The sequence below is a fragment of the Chelonia mydas genome, chromosome 4 (genome assembly GCF_015237465.2).
Source record: "Chelonia mydas isolate rCheMyd1 chromosome 4, rCheMyd1.pri.v2, whole genome shotgun sequence".
Lineage (NCBI taxonomy): Eukaryota > Metazoa > Chordata > Testudines > Cheloniidae > Chelonia > Chelonia mydas.
In genome coordinates, this window is record NC_057852.1 from 2,185,540 (window position 1) to 2,207,873 (window position 22,334).

At 54.6% G+C, this 22,334-nt stretch overlaps 1 protein-coding gene across 15 annotated transcripts in view; it reads right to left on the reverse strand.

The window, feature by feature from the left end:
• Nucleotides 1-20,797, reverse strand: part of LOC119566027 (class I histocompatibility antigen, F10 alpha chain) — a 67,992-nt gene extending 47,195 nt beyond the window's left edge. For 12 of the 15 annotated variants that reach the window (XM_043545697.1, XM_037896496.2, XM_043545696.1 and 9 more), the window contains exons 1-2: nt 20,637-20,797; nt 13,756-14,019 (exon numbers count right to left, since the gene is read on the reverse strand). In XM_043545697.1, the coding sequence (XP_043401632.1) occupies nt 13,756-14,019; nt 20,637-20,703 (331 nt within the window). In that variant the 5' untranslated portion in view covers nt 20,704-20,797. Of the gene's footprint in view, nt 1-13,116; nt 13,210-13,755; nt 14,020-20,636 lie in introns of those variants that run through there. The other 3 variants (XM_043545699.1, XM_043545698.1, XM_043545700.1) reach the window with 3 other exon arrangements.
• Nucleotides 20,798-22,334: the final 1,537 nt, after the last annotated feature.

Genomic DNA, 22,334 nt, shown 5'->3' on the forward strand with positions numbered 1-22,334 from the left:
GCCAAAGGGAGTACTCTGGATATTGCAGGGCGTCTATCCCCTCCAGGTCTCTTCTGCTCTCTGATGATCCCCCCAATACTGGTAGTCAGGGTCATTCTGGAGGAGAGAGTTTGGGGTGTCTATACCCCACTCTCTCCTGCTCTGGTTGTATTAATTTTGCAGGGTCCTCAGGGTCACTTGGTCCCCCACCTCCTCCATTCACAGTACCCCCATGTCCCTGTAGGGAAGGGGTACAGGAAATCTGTCCCCCACACTAACCTCTGCTCTGGTTTAATGACCTCACAGACTCCCCAGGGTCCCTCTGTTTCCCTGCCCCATCTTCCCCGTGCCCCCAAATCAATCTCGGAACAGCAAAGCACCAACTTGGGATGCTTGGGCCTCTTTTTCACATGGCCACTGTCTCCAGGTGATTCCCTGTAAGGATCAGGCCATTGACAGCCCTTAGTTCAGCTGGCCACCATTTTCCCACAGCCAGGCTAATCTTCCCAAGAGCGGCCACCATCTCGCACACAACCAAGAGCAGACTCAGTTAATACAGCCACCCCTGGGCTGACAGGAGGGGGGGGGGGGGGGCAAGGGGATGTGAGGATGGGGACAGGAAGGAAAGTTTAGGGGACAGGGAGGGAGGCTGTGGTGAACAGAGAACACTGAGGGGATCACAAGGAAGACTGAAACGCATGGTGAACAGATCAGACCCCTCGCTTGGCAAAAAGGGCAGAATGTGGGGGGACAAAAATACCCCACACAGGGTACCAAATATTTTCACTCCTCCCCCATCATGCATTAGATACATCGAGGTAAATGCCTTGATTTTCAACAATCACTAGTGATTTTGGGTGCCCACCTGAGACCTTTTAAAGGGGCCTGATCAGAAAGTGGGAGCACCCACCCTCTGAATCTCAGACACTCAAAAATCACTAATCACTTCTGGAAAAATGTAGGCCAAGGGATTAAAACACAATTTTGTGTCACAACCACATGTGAGAGCCAAGCCCACTAAGCTGTGTCCCTGAACAATGCCCCAGGTTTAGACAAAAACCAGTCACTAACCTTCCTGAAACGGTTGTTCTCAGAGATGTGTTGCACACGTCCATTCCAGGCTAGGTGTGCGTGCCCCGCACACAGTCACCCGAAATTTTCCCCTCGATGATACCCCTCAGGCTGGCTCTAGCGCCCTCTAGTGTGGTGCGCTCATGTCGCAGTGCGAGGGGACCGGTTGACCCCGCACCTTCTCAGTTCCTTCTTGCCAGCAACTCCAACAGAGGGGTAGGAGGGCGGCTCGTGGAATGGGCACGTGCCACATGTCTCAAAGAACAACCGTTACAGAAAGGTTAGTAACCATTTTTTCTTCCTCAAATGCTTGTGTCCCTTCCACCTTCAGTGACTCCCAAGCAGAACCATAAGAGGTGGGCTTGGAGTTCATGGACATGTGGATTACAACACTGCTCAACCAAACCCAGCGTCATCTCTAACTTGCTGGGTAACGACGTAGCTGGAAGAAAAAGTACGTCCTGATGCCCAGGTCGCTCCTCTGCAAATGTCCTGGATCAAGCCTGGGCTGTGAACACCACTGAGGAAGCTTGCAGTCTCATAGAATGGGCCGCCAGGAAGGCAGGTGGTGGGACACCTGCCTGCTGGTACCACATGTGAATGCACAATGGGATCCACAATGAAATTCTCTGAGCTGAAATGGGTGGGGCTTTCATCCTAACAGTTACTGCCACAAAGAGCGGTGTGGATTTACGGATCGACTTCCTATATAGTCCTTTACAGACCACTATGCCCTGCCTAACATAGAATCATAGAATATCAGGGTTGGAAGGGACCCCAGAAGGTCATCTAGTCCAACCCCCTGCTCGAAGCAGTCCAACCCCCTGCTCGAAGCAGTTAAATCATCCCAGCCAGGGCTTTGTCAAGCCTGACCTTAAAAACCTCTAAGGAAGGAGATTCTACCACCTCCCTAGGTAACGCATTCCAGTGTTTCACCACCCTCTTAGTGAAAAAGTTTTTCCTAATATCCAAACTAAACCTCCCCCATTGCAACTTGAGACCATTACTCCTCGTTCTGTCATCTGCTACCATTGAGAACAGTCTGGAGCCATCCTCTCTGGAACCCCCTTTCAGGTAGTTGAAAGCAGCTATCAAATCCCACCTCATTCTTCTCTTCTGAAGACTAAACAATCCCAGCTCCCTCAGCCTCTCCTCATAAGTCATGTGCTCTAGACCCCTAATCATTTTTGTTGCCCTTCGCTGGACTCTCTCCAATTTATCCACATCCTTCTTGTAGTGGGGGGCCCAAAACTGGACACAGTACTCCAGATGAGGCCTCACCAGTGTCGAATAGAGGGGAACGATCACGTCCCTCGATCTGCTCGCTATGCCCCTACTTATACATCCCAAAATGCCATTGGCCTTCTTGGCAACAAGGGCACACTGCTGACTCATATCCAGCTTCTCGTCCACTGTCACCCCTAGGTCCTTTTCCGCAGAACTGCTGCCTAGCCATTCGGTCCCTAGTCTGTAGCGGTGCATTGGATTCTTCCATCCTAAGTGTAGGACCCTGCACTTATCCTTATTGAACCTCATCAGATTTCTTTTGGCCCAAACCTCCAATTTGTCTAGGTCCTTCTGTATCCTATCCCTCCCCTCCAGCGTATCTACCACTCCTCCCAGTTTAGTATCATCCGCAAATTTGCTGAGAGTGCAATCCACACCATCCTCCAGATCATTTATGAAGATATTGAACAAAACCGGCCCCAGGACCGACCCCTGGGGCACTCCACTTGACACCGGCTGCCAACTAGACATGGAGCCATTGATCACTACCCGTTGAGCCCGACAATCTAGCCAGCTTTCTACCCACCTTATAGTGCATTCATCCAGCCCATACTTCCTTAACTTGCTGACAAGAATGCTGTGGGAGACTGTGTCAAAAGCTTTGCTAAAGTCAAGAAACAATACATCCACTGCTTTCCCTTCATCCACAGAACCAGTAATCTCATCATAAAAGGCGATTAGATTAGTCAGGCATGACCTTCCCTTGGTGAATCCATGCTGACTGTTCCTGATCACTTTCCTCTCATGTAAGTGCTTCAGGATTGATTCTTTGAGGACCTGCTCCATGATTTTTCCAGGGACTGAGGTGAGGCTGACTGGCCTGTAGTTCCCAGGATCCTCCTTCTTCCCTTTTTTAAAGATTGGCACTACATTAGCCTTTTTCCAGTCATCCGGGACTTCCCCCGTTCGCCACGAGTTTTCAAAGATAATGGCCAAGGGCTCTGCAATCACAGCCGCCAATTCCTTCAGCACTCTCGGATGCAACTCGTCCGGCCCCATGGACTTGTGCACGTCCAGCTTTTCTAAATAGTCCCTAACCACCTCTATCTCCACAGAGGGCTGGCCATCTCTTCCCCATTTTGTGATGCCCAGCGCAGCAGTCTGGGAGCTGACCTTGTTAGTGAAAACAGAGGCAAAAAAAGCAGTGAGGACATTAGCTTTTTCCACATCCTCTGTCACTAGGTTGCCTCCCTCATTCAGTAAGGGGCCCACACTTTCCTTGGCTTTCTTCTTGTTGCCAACATACCTGAAGAAACCCTTCTTGTTACTCTTGACATCTCTTGCTAGCTGCAGCTCCAGGTACGATTTGGCCCTCCTGATATCTTTCCTACATGCCCGAGCAATATTTTTATACTCTTCCCTGGTCATATGTCCAACCTTCCACTTTTTGTAAGCTTCTTTTTTATGTTTAAGATCCGCTAGGATTTCACCATTAAGCCAAGCTGGTCGCCTGCCATATTTACTATTCTTTCGACTCATCGGGATGGTTTGTCCCTGTAACCTCAACAGGGATTCCTTGAAATACAGCCAGCTCTCCTGGACTCCCTTTCCCTTCATGTTAGTCCCCCAGGGGATCCTGGCCATCTGTTCCCTGAGGGAGTCGAAGTCTGCTTTCCTGAAGTCCAGGGTCCGTATCCTGCTGCTTACCTTTCTTCCCTGCGTCAGGATCCTGAACTCAACCAACTCATGGTCACTGCCTCCCAGATTCCCATCCACTTTTGCTTCCCCCACTAATTCTACCCGGTTTGTGAGCAGCAGGTCAAGAAAAGCGCCCCCCCTAGTTGGCTCCCCTAGCACTTGCACCAGGAAATTGTCCCCTACGCTTTCCAAAAACTTCCTGGATTGTCTATGCACCGCTGTATTGCTCTCCCAGCAGATATCAGGAAAATTAAAGTCACCCATGAGAATCAGGGCATGCAATCTAGTAGCTTCCGTGAGTTGCCGGAAGAAAGCCTCATCCACCTCATCCCCCTGGTCCGGTGGTCTATAGCAGACTCCCACCACGACATCACTCTTGTTGCACACACTTCTAAACTTAATCCAGAGACACAGGTTTTTCCACAGTTTCGTACCGGAGCTCTGAGCAGTCATACTGCTCCCTTACATACAGTGCTACTCCCCCACCTTTTCTGCCCTGCCTGTCCTTCCTGAACAGTTTATAACCATCCATGACTGTACTCCAGTCATGTGAGTTATCCCACCAAGTCTCTGTTATTCCGATCACGTCATAATTCCTTGACATCACCAGGACCTCCAGTTCTCCCTGCTAGTTTCCAAGGCTTTGTGCATTTGTATATAAGCACTTGAGATAACCTGTTGATCGCCCCTCATTCCCAGTATGAGGCAGGAGCCCTCCCCCAGAGTGTGGAGATGTCATTCCTTCCTATTCTTGTGCAGCTTCAGGAAGAAAATGGTCAGGAAAATAGCCTGATCACTATGAAACTGCGAGACTACCTTCGGGAGGAACACGGGGTGGAGGTGAGGTTGTACCTTGTCATTAAAGAACACTTATACGGAGGTTTTGACATAAGAGCTCTGATCTCCAAGACCCTCCTGACTGAGGTAATTGCTACCAGAAAGGCGACCTTCCAGGAAAGGTACAACAGAGGGCACAATGCCAGTGGCTCAAAGGGAGGCCCCGTGAGCTCTGACAGGACCATGTTTAAGTCCCCCAGGGGGATAGTGTCAAGACTGATTCCCCACTCTGGCACTTTGAGTGCAGAAGGTGGGGGCCTGCGAGGACTCTAAAAATTAATAACAGGTTTCAGAGTAGCAGCCGTGTTAGTCTGTATTCGCAAAAAGAAAAGGAGGACTTGTGGCACCTTAGAGACTAACCAATTTATTTGAGCATAAGCTTTCGTGAGCTACAGCTCACTTCATCGGATGCATAAAGTGGAAAGTACAGTGAGGAGATTTTATATATACACACAGACCACGAAAAAAATATACATTGTAAGGAGAGTGATCACTGTACCTTCCACTTTATGCATCCGATGAAGTGAGCTGTAGCTCACGAAAGCTTATGCTCAAATAAATTGGTTAGTCTCTAAGGTGCCACAAGTCCTCCTTTTTTAAAAATGAACACTGGCCACTCCAGGCTGGTAATGCTGCCACCACCACAGTGAAAATCTGCCTTTTGCCAATCCAGAAAAACTCACTTGGGAAGTTTTTCTGAGACCCCTCGGCTTTTCCATCCCTTCCTCAGGGAAGCCGAGAAAGGAAACAAAAGAAAAGGGGAACCCAGCTGTTGTATCAGCTGATCATATATGCACAACCTCTTGACCTCATAAGACACAGAAATCCAATCGTGTTCTTAAAAAAAGGAAATTTTATTTAAAAAAAGAAAGAAAGAAAACCCCTTTGGGAAAGTTAGGTTATTGCTAGATCTTAAACGAGCAACCGCAAGGATTAATCACCAAGAGTAGCTTTCTTGGGGTCCAGCTTAAAAGTTACAACAAAACAAAAGCACCTGGGGTTAGCACAGAGGAATCCACAAGCCATAAAAAGAGACAAGCCTAATTGCGTCTACCTGAACATTTCCTGTTCTACTTCCATATCTGTGGTTCCAAATGAGTAGTTTCTAGGTATGATCCAGATGACTTTTCATACCTGGCCCAGAGCTTTTTACAGCATGACTGCTGCCCTGTCCTTCTGCAGCCGAGAAAACAAAAGACCCACACACCCAGCAGTCTTTCCCAATTTGAGAGGGTACAGCTTCCTTATTGGTTCCCCTGGTCAGGTGCCAACTCATTTGAAGTTTACCTCTTAACCCTTCAAAGGTAAGGCAATTAGGGTACAGCTGCTAAGGAGGATTCTAAGGCCAACTGAATGGTTGGGGAGTTACATAAGGGTGCTACCCACCCTCATTTATCACAGACGGGTTCCCAGATTTGCGGGTAAAGCCTTTCAAAGCCTTTCAGGAAGTGAAGGGACATTTCATGTGAAAAAACTGACCACCCACCCACCTGGGGGTAGAATGCAGAGGTGGCGGCTAGGTGCACCTTAACAGATGGAATCGCTCGACCTGGCTGTTCCCAGACTGTTCTGGAGCATCTGCTTCATCTGAGAGATGACTCAGCCGGTGAGAGGCAGGGGTGCCGGAACAGGGGGACCGAGGGGCCATGGCCCTGCCACTTCAGCAGCAGGGGGAAGGGGGGCAGAGCCTCAGGAGAAGAGCTGGAGCCGGGGGGGAGGGTGTCAGGGGAAGAGGAGGAGTCACAGTTTCAGCCCTGGTGGCCCCCCCACTCATAGGGAGGTTCTGGCACCCCGGTGAGAGGCCTTGCTGGGTCGACCAAATGGAGAAACGCTTCCACTCGGGGAGGTAAGTTGCTCTGGTAGATGGTTTCCTACTGCCTAGCAAGACCTAGCAGACCTGCTCCAAACAGGCCAGTTCTGCAGGCTTCACCATGGAGCCGTCAGGCAGATGGAGCATTTGGCCGTGATCTTGCGAGATCAGGTCCAGAAGGGGAGGGAGTGGCATTGGAGTTGCTACTGACAGGTCTAGAAATAAGCCAGACTAGTGCTGACGTGGCCAGGCTGAGGCTATGAGAATAACCTTCGCCCTTGACCTTCAGCAAGACCTTGTGCACAAAAGGAATGGGGGGAAGGCGCAGAACAGGTGCTTTCTCCAAGGGAGTAAGAAGGCATCTGGGAGCGAGCCCGGGTTGCAGTCATGCAGACAGCAGAACTGCTGACATTTCCTGTTCTGTTTGGTCATGAACAGGTCTACGAGTGGAGTACCCCACCACTGGAAACTGGCCCGTGCTATGTCAGGGCACAGGGACCATTCGCGGTGAGAAGAGCTGATCTGCCAGCTCGTTCTGGGCTCCCGAAAGGTGAGAAGCTTCGAGGTGGATCGAGTGCTTTATGCAGAACTCCCACAAGCAAATGGCCTCCTGACACGGGGGGAGAAGAGCGGGCCGCTCTCTGTCTGTCCATGTAAAACATGGCTGCCATATTCTCTGTAAGAACTCGCACCACCTTGCTTGCGATGGGGGGTAAGAACACCTGACGTGCTAGGCGGACCGCCCCAAGCTCTCTGATGTTCATCCGTAGCAAGAGTTCCTGCTGGGACCACTGACCTTGTGTCCTGAGGTGCCCGAGATGGGCCCCCACCGAGCTTGGATGCATCTAACATTATGGATACTGAGGGTTGGGGCCTGACGAAGGGAACGCCCAAGCCTACCAACCAGGGATCTCTCCACTAGTCAAGAGGGGCAAGGACTGGGGTAGTCACTGTGAGCACCGAGTCCAAATGATGGCAGTTTGGCCGGTACACTGAGGCCAGCCAAGCCTGAAGGGGTCTGAGGTGCAACCTCGCATACCACACCACATATATGCATGCGGCCACGTGACCCAACAGCCTGAGTGGGCCTTGACCTGTGACGACACTGACTGGAAGTGGGCTTCTGGGAGGAAGGCCCTGGCGTGGCTAGAATCGAGCACCGCTTCGATAAACTCTATCCTCTGAATTGGGATGAGTGTTGACTTCTGCTCGTTTATCAGCAGGCCCAGTGCTCGAAAGGTTGCTTGTACAAGGTGGATGCTGGCTTTTACCTGGGATTTGGACTGGCCCTTGACCAGCCAGTCACTGAGATACGGATACACCTGTACCCTTCACCTTCTCAGGAAGGCTGCCGCTAGAACTATGCATTTCATAAACACCCATTTGGCTGCTGATAGGCCGAATGAGATGATGATGAACTGGTAACGAGTCTGGTTCACAACGATCCTGAGAAACCTTCTGTGGTCTCAGAAAATAGAGATATGGAAATAGGCATCTTTCAAATCGAGGGCGGCGTACCCATCCCCTGGATCCAGGGAAGGAATGATGGAGGCCAGGGAGACAATGCACAACATCAGCCTTTGAGGTGTTGCAGGGCTAGAATGGGTCAGAGACCCCCTTTGACACTCAGGATTAATGAACTGTGACGTTGCACTCCATGTGCTTTATGGAAATATGCTTATGAATGTGAATATGATGTACCTGGAATATGCTTTAGGCAAAAGGGCTCTTGTATGATGTCATTAGAAAGCTTGTAATCTACTGAGTGTGTTCATCCTATTTGTTTTCATGTATTATTTCTATGTCTGGAGTTGGGGAAATCAGATATAAACTTGTATCACTGTTGCAATCACACCAGGTGAGGGCCGTCAATGGGGCATTAGGAACTTGATGGCTCCAACTGATTAGGACAATTGACGGTAAATGGTTTATTTACCTGAAAGCCTTCCTGTGTACGTGGGGGACAACCCAGGAGGAATGGAGACTAGAGGTCTCAGAGACAGGTGACCATGTCACCCAGTCGTGAAATCCATCTTAAATCTGGTACTTTTCCATTTAGCAGGAGGGGCGGGGACCCAGAGAGACAAAAGATTCCCACCTTGTGCCAAAGTTATAAAAGGGGGTGCCAGTCATGAGAAACCCCTGCTTATCACCTAAGATGTCTGCTGGATCAAACAAAGACTGTACCAGGGGAAAGGATTGGGCCCAGACTAGGAGAGAGTCCAGTCTGTGAAATAAACTTATTGGAACATCTTTGAGGGTGAGATATTCCCTGTAATCAGTTTCTTACTGTATTAGGCTTAGACCTGTGTGTGTTGTTTCATTTTGCTCTATGACTTACTTTGTTCTGTCATTACTTGAAATCACTTAAATCCTACCTTTTATACTTAATAAAATCACTTTTGTTTATTAATAAACCCAGAGTAGGTGATTAATACCTGGGGGAGCGAAAAGCTGTGCGTATGTCTCTATCCGTGTTATAGGAGACGGACAATTTATAAATTTACCCTGTATTAGCATTATACAGAGTAAAACAGATTTATCTGGGGTTTGGATCCCATTGGGAACTGGGTGTCTGGGCACTGGAGACAGGTAATCTTCTGAGCAGTTTTCAGCTAAAGCCTGCAGCTTTGGGGGCGTGACCCAGACCCTGGGTCTGTGTAAACAGGCTAGCATGTCTGGCTCAACAAGACAGGGTTCTGGAATACCCAAGCTGGCAGGGAAAACTGCCTCAGAGATGATTTCAGCATATCAGTGACAGTCCCAAGGGGATCTCTGTGACCGAACCCATCACAGGAATAACAGGAGTGAAACCCTGTCCCTCTTAAGTTCCGGGGCACCTCCTCCATGGATCCTACTCAGAGAAGACCTTGCACCTCCTGGGCTAAAAGTTGCTCATGAGAAGGGTTCCTGAAGAGGAACAGGGTTGGAGGGTAGGAGGGAGGCATGGAAACGAACTGAAATGTATAACCCTCCTCCATCGTACTCAGCACCCAATGATCTGTGGTGATAAGGGACCTGCTGAACTGAAGCAGGAGAGATGGACCAAAAAACAAAAGGGGGGCAGGATCTGGTATGGGAACTGATTATCTGGGAGGACCAGGCAGCGAGGCTGAGGCAGATGCGGGGGCTGTCTGCGCCTATAACTTCTGTTCTGCTTTTTGAACAGGCCCTGACAAGGTGGCAGGCCTGGGAAGCGGGCAGGCTGTTAGAGCTTGAAATGTTTCCTCGAAGGCACCGGGGCAGGGAGATTCAAGGACTTGAGTGTGGCTCTGGAGGCCTTCAGGCTGTGAAGTTTGCCATCCATCCACTCTGAGAAGAGCGAAGTCCTTTCAAACGGAAGATCTGTAGGCCAGAGGACTGAAGCGAGGAGCCCCTTTGCATGGGCACTGCTGACGCGATAGCCCCGGCTGTCACGTCCGCTGTGTCAAGGGTGGCTTGTAGGGAAGCCCTGGCCACTGCTTTCCCTTCCACCAGAGCAACAATCTCCTGCCTGTGGACTCTTGGGGAAGCGAGTCTTTACATTTCAACATGGAGTGAAAGTCATATCTGCCCAGCAGGGCCTGTTGGCTGGAGCTATAGTCCATTGGCAGAATACATTTTCCTACAAAAATGGTTCTGCTTTTTTGACTCTTTTGACTTGGGCCTTACAACCCTGGCCTTTCCCTCTCATTGGCTTCCGAGCCCACCAAGGATCCAGGAGGAGGATGGGACCATACGTACTCCTACCCTTTGGTGGAGACAGAGTACTTCCTATCTGCCTTCTTTGACATGGCGGGCAGTGAGGAAGGGGTCTGCCACAGAGTTTTAATTGGACCCATGATAGCCTCACTGAGAGGCAGAGCTACCTTCGATGAGGCCACTGCAGCCCAGATGTTGACCGGGATGTTGGAAGACTTTTTAACTACCTCCCCCTAAGTTCAAGGCCACCTTCTTCAATAACTTCTGGTGAGCCTTGAAGTGTCCTGGGGAGGGGAAACACCCATCCCTGCCTCTTCTGGGGAGGAGGAGGAGGCAGCCTGCACCAGCGTGGGACCTTCCTCCTCTCCTTCTGCACCAACTGGATCCCGTAGCTCCAGGTTCTGAGAGTCTGTGCCTGGCTCAATATCGTAGTCGGGATCAGCTGCTGTTCAGTGTGACAGAGGAATCCTTCTCTTAGACACCACTGAGTAGGAGCACCTAGACAGTGGGCCAGGCAGCGGAGGAAAACCCCAGAGGTTTCAAAAAGGCCACTGTATCTGCATGGGCCATTGCCCACTGGGCCAGGAGCTCGGAGGAACCCCCACCCCGGGATCCACCATTGCATATGGCTGATTGCTGGGGTACTGGTACCAGTCCCTTGGCTGGCTACAAGATTCAAACTCCAACTTGGATGATGAGTCATCTTGTGGGGACGAGGGGGGTGTGGTACCCGTCGGCTCCAAGGGACGGTGCTGAGGATCCAGGGATCGGGCCGAGATGGGGAAACCTGCTTCGACATAAGCAGAGAGCAAGGGGCCTGGTACCAGACGGGAGCTCGGGGCATCATGCTCCCTTCTGCTTCCCCACTGCTGGCACCAACTCTTGTACTGCCAGCAATGGTGGTAGCGAACATGCCAGCCAGTCCCTGGCCACAACAAATGCCTCCGGGATGGACGGTACGGCAACCCTGCTGGTGCCTCACTGCCCCTCCAGTGCCGGCGGCTGGCCGGGTACTGGACTCCACAGAGCCTGTGAACAGGGCGGAGTCGACGGTAACGCCTGCGGAGCAGGGGCAGAGGAGTGGCCAGACACAGGTCGCACTCCCCTGCACTGAACTGATGGCAGAGCTGACCACGATCCGCAAGAGGAGTCTCATCCATGCACTTTAGACAGCTAGAGTGCCGGTCGCTCAAAGGCATGGGCTTGCTGCAGGAGGCACCGGGTTTAAAGCCCGGAGATCGAGACATGCCCAGTTTCAGGAGCAGAAGAAACTCTGCTACGAGAGTCCAACTAACTATTTACACCAAACAACTAAAGTCAAAAGGTGAAAAAACAACGGAGGGGAAAAGGGATGGAGTAACAACGAGAAAACCACTGAGAATCTTGAGAGGTGCAGGGCGGCTGGTCACAGAACATGCAGAGATCCCAAGCCAGGCACCTGAGAGGAGTGGGGTGGGTCAGGCAGCCCCACCCACCCCTCTTCTCCTCTGTGCTGCACTAATGGGATCTCAGAGGGACTAGACCCCGAATTCCCCCATGTGCGTGTTGGGGGCAGACACAGCTAGAGAGGGGAACACTGTTGGTGGCCAAGATGCAGGACTCAGGACAGTCTCCGGCGAGCTGGCAGCCCCAGGACTGCGAGGAGGGGGTAAATGGGGGGAGGAGGGGGCATTCGGGACAGTGATCGGGGAGGGGTAGCGGGGACAGAACAGCAACTCCCCAGTGCAGGGTTAGGGGTGGGCGAGTGGAGCCCCTCTCTCAGCACTGGGGAGACCAGTGTCCGTGTGAGCAGGTCAGGCTGGACAGGCTCAGCAGCAGGGGACCAAGGGGCGAGACTAGTCAGGAGAGGGTTAAACTAGCTACAGAGGGGGCGCGCTGGGGGGCAGACACTTGGCAACCCTCCGCCCTGTCGCTTAGTTCTGGGGTAGGGCCACCAGGAACCCAGGTGTCCAGGACAGGATGGGAATTAGTTCTCATCGCTGCTGTCTCAGTGCTGGGAGCCAGGAGGGATTGGGGGGAGGGTACCAGGAGGGGCTGCGGACACTCCTGGGTGAGGACCAATGTCACAGGCCAGTACCACTGACACGGGGGAATCAGGGATTTTCATTCGCCAGTCCCCTGTCAGGAAGGGCAGAGCAATTACATCAGGGAGACCCTCACCTGCCAGGGACAGTTCAGCAGCGCCAGGCACTGAACGCTTATGGATCATCCCCATGCTAAGTGAGACAGCACGATGGGGGCCTGGCCAGGTGGCTACAGCCTCGCACATCAGGGACTGAGCAGGAAGAACGGCTCTTTACACATCTATCAATAGTGTGCAGGGGAACCTGCCTGACTCTGGGGGCTCCAACCAGGGGACACGGGCTGGGGTTTGTGCTGCCAGGAGTAAGGAAGCCCGGGAGTCTCTGCACGTTGCAGGGGCTGATTCTCTCACTAACTCTCCAGCCCAAGTCAATGTCAGACCCTCACTCTGCGGAGTGAAGAGGAATCTGACCTTCGATAAACTCACTCTGGAAATAAGACAAAGCGAACAATGAAGGAGGCTCATCGGTGAGCAGCTTCTCCCCAGGGCTGGGTGAATGCAGCACTGCCTGCTCTTGTGACTTCACTGTGTGTCTCATGATAGCGGGTGGTTTTATTAAATCCCCAGTTCCTGGACTCATGGGATTAGAGGAGCGTCTCAGCTCTCTTTTCTTACAGCAGTAACTTCTAGTCCTTCTAGGAGCAGGGAAAACCCCGGAAATGTGTCCCCTAAAGGCTCAAAGCAGAGGGCAAATAAAAATAAGCTCCAATATTATTCCCAAAATACTCACGACATTTAAGCCAAACTCAGGATTTTGGGGGCCTGACTTGTGATGTCTCAACACTTGGGGCTGTCGATACTGGGATTCCCCATCACTCGGTGTCTGGGAAATGAGACAAGACGTCTCAGACGTCTAGCTCTAGGGTCTGACAGCGTCACTGTCGTAGTCGGGAGGAACAAATCCCTCCATGCAGGAATCGCTGGGTGCCATTCTCTGGCCTGTGTGACCAGGAGGTCAGACTAGCTGGGTCTGATGGGAACTTCCGGCATTTTCACATCTGCCACTGTGCCCAGGAAATGACCACACATGAGGGGCGGGGGGTCCCCCTAAGGGCAGCAGAGGCAGCTGCAAGTGGGACTGGTAGCACAAGTCTGGGGTGTTTGAGGAGGGGACAGTATGAGAGTCCCACTTTGGAGGGTGTCAAAAAATGGCTTTCGCATGAACCCTCCATCCTGCAGCCCCCCCCCCCCCCCCATGTCCGTTTGTCCCCCACATTCACACTGACTCCTGAGAGAAAATGCCCCTGGGGGCTGTCCCTTCCCCCCATCTCCAGCACGCATCCCTGTGTCCATTCAGCCTGTTTACATCAACTGTGCCCCCACACCCCATGTCCCTGTGTCCCTAGGTCAGGTCGTGTCCCGCACTCACCCTCACTCTGGTTGTAGAGCTGACCCAGTGTGTTCAGACTTGCTTTGAACCATTTCTGGTGGCGCTGTGCCCACCAGGTCCTCTCGTCCCAGAACTCCGGACCCTCGTTCTCCGCCATCCACGCTGTGCGAGGCTCCGCCCTCTGCATCCCGCTGGTGTAGACGTAGATGACCTGATCGTCCACGTACACAACACGGCTGTACCAGGGCAGCCCTGGGCCGGGCTCCGACACCACTGTGTCCAATACACGCCTGGAGTGCAGGCCTAGGGGGGGAAATTGGGGGAGGGGAGAGTCAGACCCAACCAGACCCTGCCAGGGAGCCCCTGGCAATAATCAAGAGGCGATGCCAGCCCTCAGGAGCGCTCCTGTGGGAGGGAGACCTGGGAAAGGGCTCACAGACCCGCCTGACCAGGGAGCAAGAGACGGTGGGGTAAAAGGAGAAATGGAGGCAGGGCTGGAAGGGGAGTGAGGAGGGGAAGGGGTGGGGAGGTACAGGGCGGCTGGTGCATGTGTGAGGAGGAGGGGAGTATATGGGGAGAGTGTATTGGGGGTACAGGGGAGTGTGAAGAAGGAAAGGGGGCCCAGGAGGAGGGGCTGGAGTGCGGTGTGGGGAAATGGAAGGGGGTGTTATAGGAGAGGGTGGGGCAGGAGGACTGGGGGATGGGAGATGCAGGAGCTGCTGCTGGGGGAGGCAAGGTGGGCAGGGGGATGTGTCCAAGCTACAGGTGGGAGCCAGGACAATGGCTGTGCACACAATTTACTATAACTTATTCAGAACATAAGAACGGCCAGACTGGGTCAGACCAAAGGTCCATCTAGCCCAGTATCCTGTCTACCGACAGTGGCCAATGCCAGGTGACCCAGAGGGAATGAGCAGAACAGGTCATCATCAAGTGATCCATCTCCTGTTGCCCATTCCCAGCTTCTAGCAAACAGAGGTTAGGGACACTGTCCCCACCCATCCTGGCTAATAGCCACTGACGGACCTGTCCCCCATGAATTTAGCTAGTTCTTTTTTGAATCATGTTATAGTCTTGACCTTCACAACATCCTCTGGCAAGGAGTTCCACTGGTTGACTGTGTGCAGAAATACTTCCTTTTATTTGTTTTAGACCTGCTACCTATTAATTTCCGTGGGTGACCCCTAGTTCTTGTGTGACAGGAAGGGGTAAATAACACTTCAGTATTCACTTTCTCCATACCAGCCATGATGAAGACGATGATTTTGTCATGGATATTTTTAGTAAAAGTCACAGATAGGTCACGGGCTTCCATGATCTTTTCTTTGATGCCTGTGACCTGTCCCGGACTTTTACTAAAAATATCCATGGCAAAACGGGGTGCTCAGCTGCGTGACCCACACACCACCTGCAGGGGCTAGGCAACTGCAGGCCACTCAGAGGTCCGGGGTCCCCCTGCTGCCCACTGCAACTGGAAGCGGTTGGTCCGCCCATAGTCCACGGAGCCCCCTCACCGCTCCTGGCTGCTACAGGTGGCAGGGGGACCCAACAGCTTCCAGCCGCCACAGGCTGAAGTCATGGAGTTTGCTGGAAGTCACAGATTCCGTGACTTCCGCGACCTCTGTGAAAAAAACATAGCTTTAGTCTTGATTTTGTAGACTTTCATCATATCCCCCTTAGCTGTCTCTTTTCCACTCTGAAAAGTTCCAGTCTTATTAATCTCTCCTCATGTAGCAGCCATTCCATACCCCTAATCATGTTTGTTGCTCTTTTCTGTACCTTTTCCAATTCCAGTAGATCCTTTTTCAGATGGGGCGACCACATCTGCACGCAGTATTCAAGATATGGGCGCCCCATGGATCTATAAAGAGGCGATATGACATTTTCTGTCTTATTCTCAATCCCGTTCCTTATGATTCCCAACATTCTGTTAGCTTGTTTGATTGCCACTGCACATTGAAAAAACAAGCAGTCCTGTGGCACCTTAAAGACTAACGCATTTATTTGAGCATAAGCTTTCGTGTATGCATCTGACAAAGTGGGTTCCAGCCCACGAAAGCTTATGCCCAAATAAATTTGTTAGTTTTGAAGGTGCCACAGGACCCCTCGCTGTTTTTGCTGAAACAAACAAACACGGCTACCCCTCTGAAACTGCACATTGAGTGCATGTTTTCAGAGAACTATCCACAATGACTCCAAGATCTCTCGAGTGGTAACAGCTAATTTAGACCCCGTCACTTTATATGTATAGTTGAGATTATGTTTTCCAGTGTACATTACTTTGCATTTATTCACACTGAATTTCACTTTCCGTTTTGTTGCCCAGTCAACCAGTTTTGTAAGACCATAGAATCATAGAAGATCAGGGTTGGAAGAGACCTCAGTAGGTCACCTAGTCCAACGCCCTGCTCAAAGAAGGACCAACCCCAACTAAATCATCCCAGCCAGGACTTTGTCAAGACGGGCTTTAAAAATCTCTAAGGATGGAGATTCCACCAGCTCCCCAGGTAACCCGTTCCAGTGCTTCACCACCCTCCTAGTGAAATAGTATTTCCTAATATCCAACCTAGATGTCCCCCACCACAACTTGAGACCATTGCTCCTTGTTCTGTCATCTGCCACCACTGAGACCAGTCGAGCTCCATCCTCTGTGGTACCCCCCGTCAGGTAGTTGGGGCTGCTATCAAATCCCGCCTCACCCGTCTCTTCTGCACACTAAATAAAACTGGTTCGCTCAGCAACTTCTCAGAAGTCATGTGCTCCAGGCCCCTAATCATTTTCGTTGCCCTCCACCGGAGTCTTTCCAACTTGTCCATATCCCTTCTGCAGTGGGGGGCCCAAAACTGGAAGCAATACTCCAGATGTGGCCTCACCAGTGCTGAATAGAGGGGAATAATCATTTCCCTCGATCTGCTGGCAATGCTCCTACTTATACTGCCCAATATGCAGTTAGCCTTCTTGGCAACAAGGGCACACCGCTGACTCATCTCCAGCTTCTCGTACACTGTAATCCCCTTTGTAACTCTTCACAGTCTGCTTTGGTCTTAACTTATTCATGCTGTGGCTGCACACCAGGTCCCCTGTAGGGATCGGGCCCTTTGTTGTGCCAGTCACTGCACAGGCCCTGCCCCACAGAGTTCACAGGCTGATCCCCCAGCCCCACAGATCCACAGGCAGGATCAGGGCCAAAGGGGATGGGGAAGGACGACAGCTCCCAAAGTGCCTGATGATGCAGAGACTGAATCCCTGATCCCTTCACCCATGTGAGTGTCCCACTGACGTCAGACACAACTCTGGGGAGTTACGCACACGTCTGGGGGGGGCGTCAGGACCTGAGGAGGTGGGGGGACAGGCTGACGCACGCTGGTGACTTATTTGATCCCGTTAATTTCTCAGTGTCTCATGGGTTATTTAGTTTCAGATCCTGCAGACTCGCAGTATGGACTCTCACTCACTCTCACAGCCCCCTGGAGCCTTCCCTCACCTCAGTAACGTGACACACAGCGTCTGCAGGATCGGGGCCTTGTTCCAGAGTTCCTAATGGCCAGTTACAGACCAGAGCCCCCCCGCCCCCGTGCTGGGTACTGGACACACACAACAGGGACAGCCCTGCCCTGGCTTATGTATGAGCTGAAGAACAGACGGATCTAACGGGGACAGAGCTCTCCCCTTTTCTTCCCCCCAGCTCCTCCGGCTGCCGAACGCTCTGCGTCCCTCCTGCCAGCACCAGCCACTGTCCATTTCACTCCCCTTCAGTCACAATCAGACGCCGGATCCGGCGAGCAGGGCTGCTGACGCTGCTCCTCCCTGGCTAACTAATTAAATAGTCAGGGGAGCAGAGGGACTGGACCCGGGATCTCTCACCTCCCGGGTGAGGGCTCCAAACACCCGGCTACGCACAGAGCTGTTCTCACGCCCCTGCTCTCTCGTCCAGTTCTAGTTCTCCCCAAAGAAATGGCTCCCACAGGAGCGATGGAGGGGGCCCCACAGCAGAGCGCCCCACAGCTCAGGGGCTAGGGCACCCTGTGAGGTGCCAGAGGCCTGCTTAAAACCAGTCTCCCCCGCAGGCAGAGGGGGCCTGGAACCAGGAGTCTCCCACCCCCCAGGCGATGCCCAAACCACTTGGCTCCTCCCACACTGTTGTGTGATCTCATGTGCGAGTCCGATCCAGCAAGCGGCCTGAGCACACCCTCCGCATCGGGCCCCCAGACAAGTTAGGTGGAGGACACCTGTCATCCCTCGGTCCATGCATCGCGCTGGGGCTCAGGCGTCCGGGCTCCTAGCGGGAAGCTGCAGGGCACAGGCCCAGAGGCAGGAACACAGATCCCGAGAACTGTTACTGCACAAAGGTGCCAAGTGTGTTCAGGCACCTACAGGGCTCGGCAGCAGCCAGGGGGAACTCTGTGAACCCCAGGGGGGCCTGATTCTGGGATTTAGGCACCTTAGCCCCTTTACGACTCTAGCCCTTGGACACTGTAGTGACGGGAGCAGCAGCGACACCATGGATCAGAGTCTGATCCCGCTCCTGCCTCTCAGAGACCTGGCTCCCTGCCTCTGACACTGCCCTGCAGCGGCCTCTGCTCCCCACTCGTCTGCTGCTTCCAGCCCCTCCCTCTCCCCTCCTCACTCCACCTCTTCTTTTGCAGGGCCCTGCACCTAACTTCTCTCCTTTCTTCTCTCCACACTGCTGTTGTCGACCATCCACCCCGCTCCTCCCCTCAGTCACCCTCTGTGATCCCCACCCCGGCTCTCCCTTCCTTTCCTCAGCTTCCCACACTCGTCCTCCGTAACTTCGGCTTCCAATATGGCCCATCTGACCCTCTGCTCTTTATCTCCTCCCCTCCCCTTTGCATTCACCTGGCTGCCCTGGGTCAGCTCCCCCACTTTCCGAAAGGGCCATGCACTGGACTTGGGTTCACCAAGCCCTGCTCTGAGCTCTCCGGTGTGGATTCCCCTTTTTCGACCATCCCTTGGTTTCTCAGCGTCACCCACCAATCACCTCTCCCCTTGATTTGTAATGTGTGTGCCTCAGTTTCCCCTATGAGCTGCACGGTTAAAGAGGTGGGGGAAAAGGTTGTTTACTCTGCAGAGATCCAGGTGTGACTGACGCTTGGCTGTCTGGGGTCTGGGCCCCATGCCTATGGGGACTGCCTGGACATTTGGAACCTAGCGACTAACGAGACCCATCCTCTGCAGGAAGGCCAGTTGTGACCAGCTGGAAAACAAAGGGCTGAGGAGGAGGCCAGGGGACAGTGTTTGCCGAGAACAAGAACAAAGGACGGGGCAGGTGGAGGCCCTTGGGGTTAAGTGTGGGCTTTTGGAAGGAGGAGAAGCTTTGTCGACAAAACGATCACCCCTCCTTGGGACTGGTTTTATTTTGTCAGGGGGAGAGCTCTCTCCTGCCGACAAACAGTGGCGACACCGAGTGCCTTACAGCTGTCAGGTGAGCAGTGTAGACATAGCCCAAGTGGTGATTTAGGCTAAGTCTACACTAGACAGTTCCAAGTGCTGCCCGCAGGAGCGTTCCCACGGCAGAGTTTTGACCTGACCGTGTGGGCACCTGCAAGCACTGGGAAGAGAGCTCTCCCAGCGCTCCTGGCAAACCAGGTCGACGAGGAGAATAGCTCCGAGCACTGGAAGCCTGTCTACACTGGCGCTTTACAGCGCTCTAACTTGCTGCACTGTGAATTGCCAGTGTAGACAAGCCCTTAGCTATGATGCTTTCAAATTGTGTAGAAGTGGTACAAACACTGCATGTAGACCCCATGTTTATTCCACCTGTTTAAACTTCATTGTTAACACCTTGGCCTTCTCTACACACATTCACACCAGTTTAAATTAAGGTGTGAGTTAAACTGGTTTAGTTAAATCAGTGCAAGAGGCTCTGTGGACACTCCTTTTCCAGTTTAAGAATGGCTTTTTTCTGTTTACCTTAAGTCGGCTCCAAACTCTCCCCTTGCCCTGGGCTCACCGCCAGAGACCAGACACATCCCCCCCCTAAGCTGACACCTCTAATTAGACTTGTCTCCATTACAGACACATCCCATCACTGACCCTGGGGTCGGACTGGTGCTGACGGAGCCCAGCTGGACGGAGCCAAGGACAAGCCGCACTCGGGAGTCCCGGGCCCTGGGGTGAAACCCGGCGTGAGGAACAGTCTGGGAGCCATTAAAGGTCGGAGAGACCCAAGAAGCCTTTTTCCTTCATTTCATCCTGGTCTATCTGGGGGGTCAGTTTACTCCCTCCGCTAACCCTCAGCCCAGCTCTGCCCACAGGACTCGGCCGCCCAGCCCGGAGACGCGGCAGGGACCCAGCCTGGGCAGCGCCTGGCCCTGGGGATGCCCCACATCCCGGGAGCCGCACGGGGCCGCGAGGGGCTTGTCGGCGGGTGCAGCACCCATGGGTGCCGGTCCGAGCGGGGCTGCACCCCCGGCTGGGGGCGGTCGGCGGGAGATGCCGGGGTCACCGCTCGGGTCAGGGGCGCTCAGCCCCCCACGGCACATTGTCCCCACAGCCCCCGGCAGCGCCGAGCACAAGGGGGCCAGGACCCCCCCCCCCCCCGGTCACTATAGCAACGTCACTGATCCCTGTCAGCGGCCGCTCAGTGCCGGGGGGGGCGCGGGGGGGGGTCTCCCGACACCTCTGAACGCAGAGCCCAGAACCGCCCCCCCCCGGCACCCAGCTCCCTGCACCCCCCAGCACCCCCCACCCGGCCCGGCTGCCCCCTGACCCCCAGCTCCCTGCACCCCGCCCCGCACCACCCCCCGGCCCGGCTACCCCCCGACACCCCCCCCGGCCCGGCTGCCCCCCCCCGGCACCCAGCTCCCCCCACCCCCCGACACCCCCCCAGCCTGGCTGCCCCCTGACCCCCAGCTCCCCCCCCCCCGCCCCCCGGCCCGGGGTCCCCCCCCGATACTCACGGGATCGGGCCCCCGGCGGGGCTGCAGCCCCCAGCAGCAGCAGCAGGAGGCGCAGCGCCAGGGTCATGCCCGGACCCCCCGCAGCGCGGCCGGACGCGGCCCCGGGACCCGAGAACGCCGCGGGGGGCGGAGCCAGCTCCTCCCGCAGCAGCCTCCGGCCTGCCGGGATTGGCTGGGGGGGAGCATCCCGCCAATCGCGACGCGGAGGCCCGGGGCCGTCACCGGTCGCTGGGCAGACCCGGGCGGGCGGGCGAGGGGAAGCGAAAGTCTGAGCCGGGGGGAAACGGGGGATTTGGCGCCGGGGGCTGCAGCGATTCGCTCCGCCCGGCCCCGCCCCTCGCTCGCGGGGCCTCCGGCCTCACCGGAGTGTCCCGCTGGGGAGCGCCTGGGCGGCCCCGGCCCCGAGGACTACAACTCCCATGATGCCCCGGGGCGGGGCCGGCTCAGCTGCGGGGGGGGCGCTCTCTGGGGTGGGGTGGGGAGGCCCGGCTGGGGGGGGGGGGGGCGCTGTCTCGGGGGGAGGCCGGTTACGGGGGGGCGCTCTCTGGGGAGGGGGGCCTAGCTGTGTGCGGGGGGTGCTCTGTCTGGGGAGGGGGCCCGGCTGCGGGGGGCGCTGTCTGGGGGGGGCCGGCTGCGGGGGGGCTCTGTCTGGGGAGGGGGGGCCCGGTTGCGTGGGGGGGTGCTGTCTGGGGAGGGGGGGCCCGGCTGCTGGGGGTGCTGTCTGGGGGGACCCGGTTGCGGGGGGGGGCACTGTCTGGGGAGGGGGGCCTGGTTACCGGGGGGCGCTCTCTGGGGAGGGGGGGCCTGGCTGCGTGGGGGGGACACTGTCTGGGGAGAGGGGCCCGGTTACGGGGGGGCACTCTGTGGGGGGGGGGGCGGCTGCGTGGGGGGGGCGCTGTCCCTCCCAGGCGGTGCTGCAGGGTGACCCGCTGCCGGGACAGTGGCGGGACCGTCCCAGCTTTGGGGCGTTGTCTCACATGGGCACCTATGGCCCCCCGGTCTCTCCCAGGCCCCGGCTGGTCCGGCCGCTGCTGCCAGGAAGCTGCCGGGGCCTGCGGAGCTTTGGTGGAGCAGGGAGCCCCGAGGCTGCGGGCGGCTTCCCGGGATCGGAGCAGAGACTGTTCCTGCTGCCTGCAGACCTGCGGGGGGCTCAGCGCCCTGTGCCGCGTGCAGCGCCGAGCCCCGCCAGCCACACTGCGAGCAGCCGCCCAGGAGAGAGCGTGGCCACAGCTCACCACGGGCCCCACAAGGTGCCGCACCAACCCGACACTCCTTTACATTTGCCGTATCAGGGAAATTCACTGTATTGTCAGCATGGGCACGGACGCCCCTGCGAATAGTGTTTACCTCCTGTTTCCTAGAATTACTGTGTTGAATTGTGTGCGTGTGTGTTATTTCTTGGGAGCCTCCAAATATCTGGCAGGTAAGTGAGGGACTGGAACACATGAGGAGAGACTGAGGGAACTGGGATTGTTTAGTCTGCAGAAGAGAAGAATGAGGGGGGATTTGATAGCTGCTTTCAACTACCTGAAAGGGGGTTCCAAAGAGGATGGATCTAGACTGTTCTCAATGGTAGCAGATGACAGAACAAGGAGTAATGGTCTCAAGTTGCAGTGGGGGAGGTTTAGTTTGGATATTAGGAAAAACTTTTTCATGAGGAGGGTGGTGAAACACTGGAATGCTTTACCTAGGGAGGTG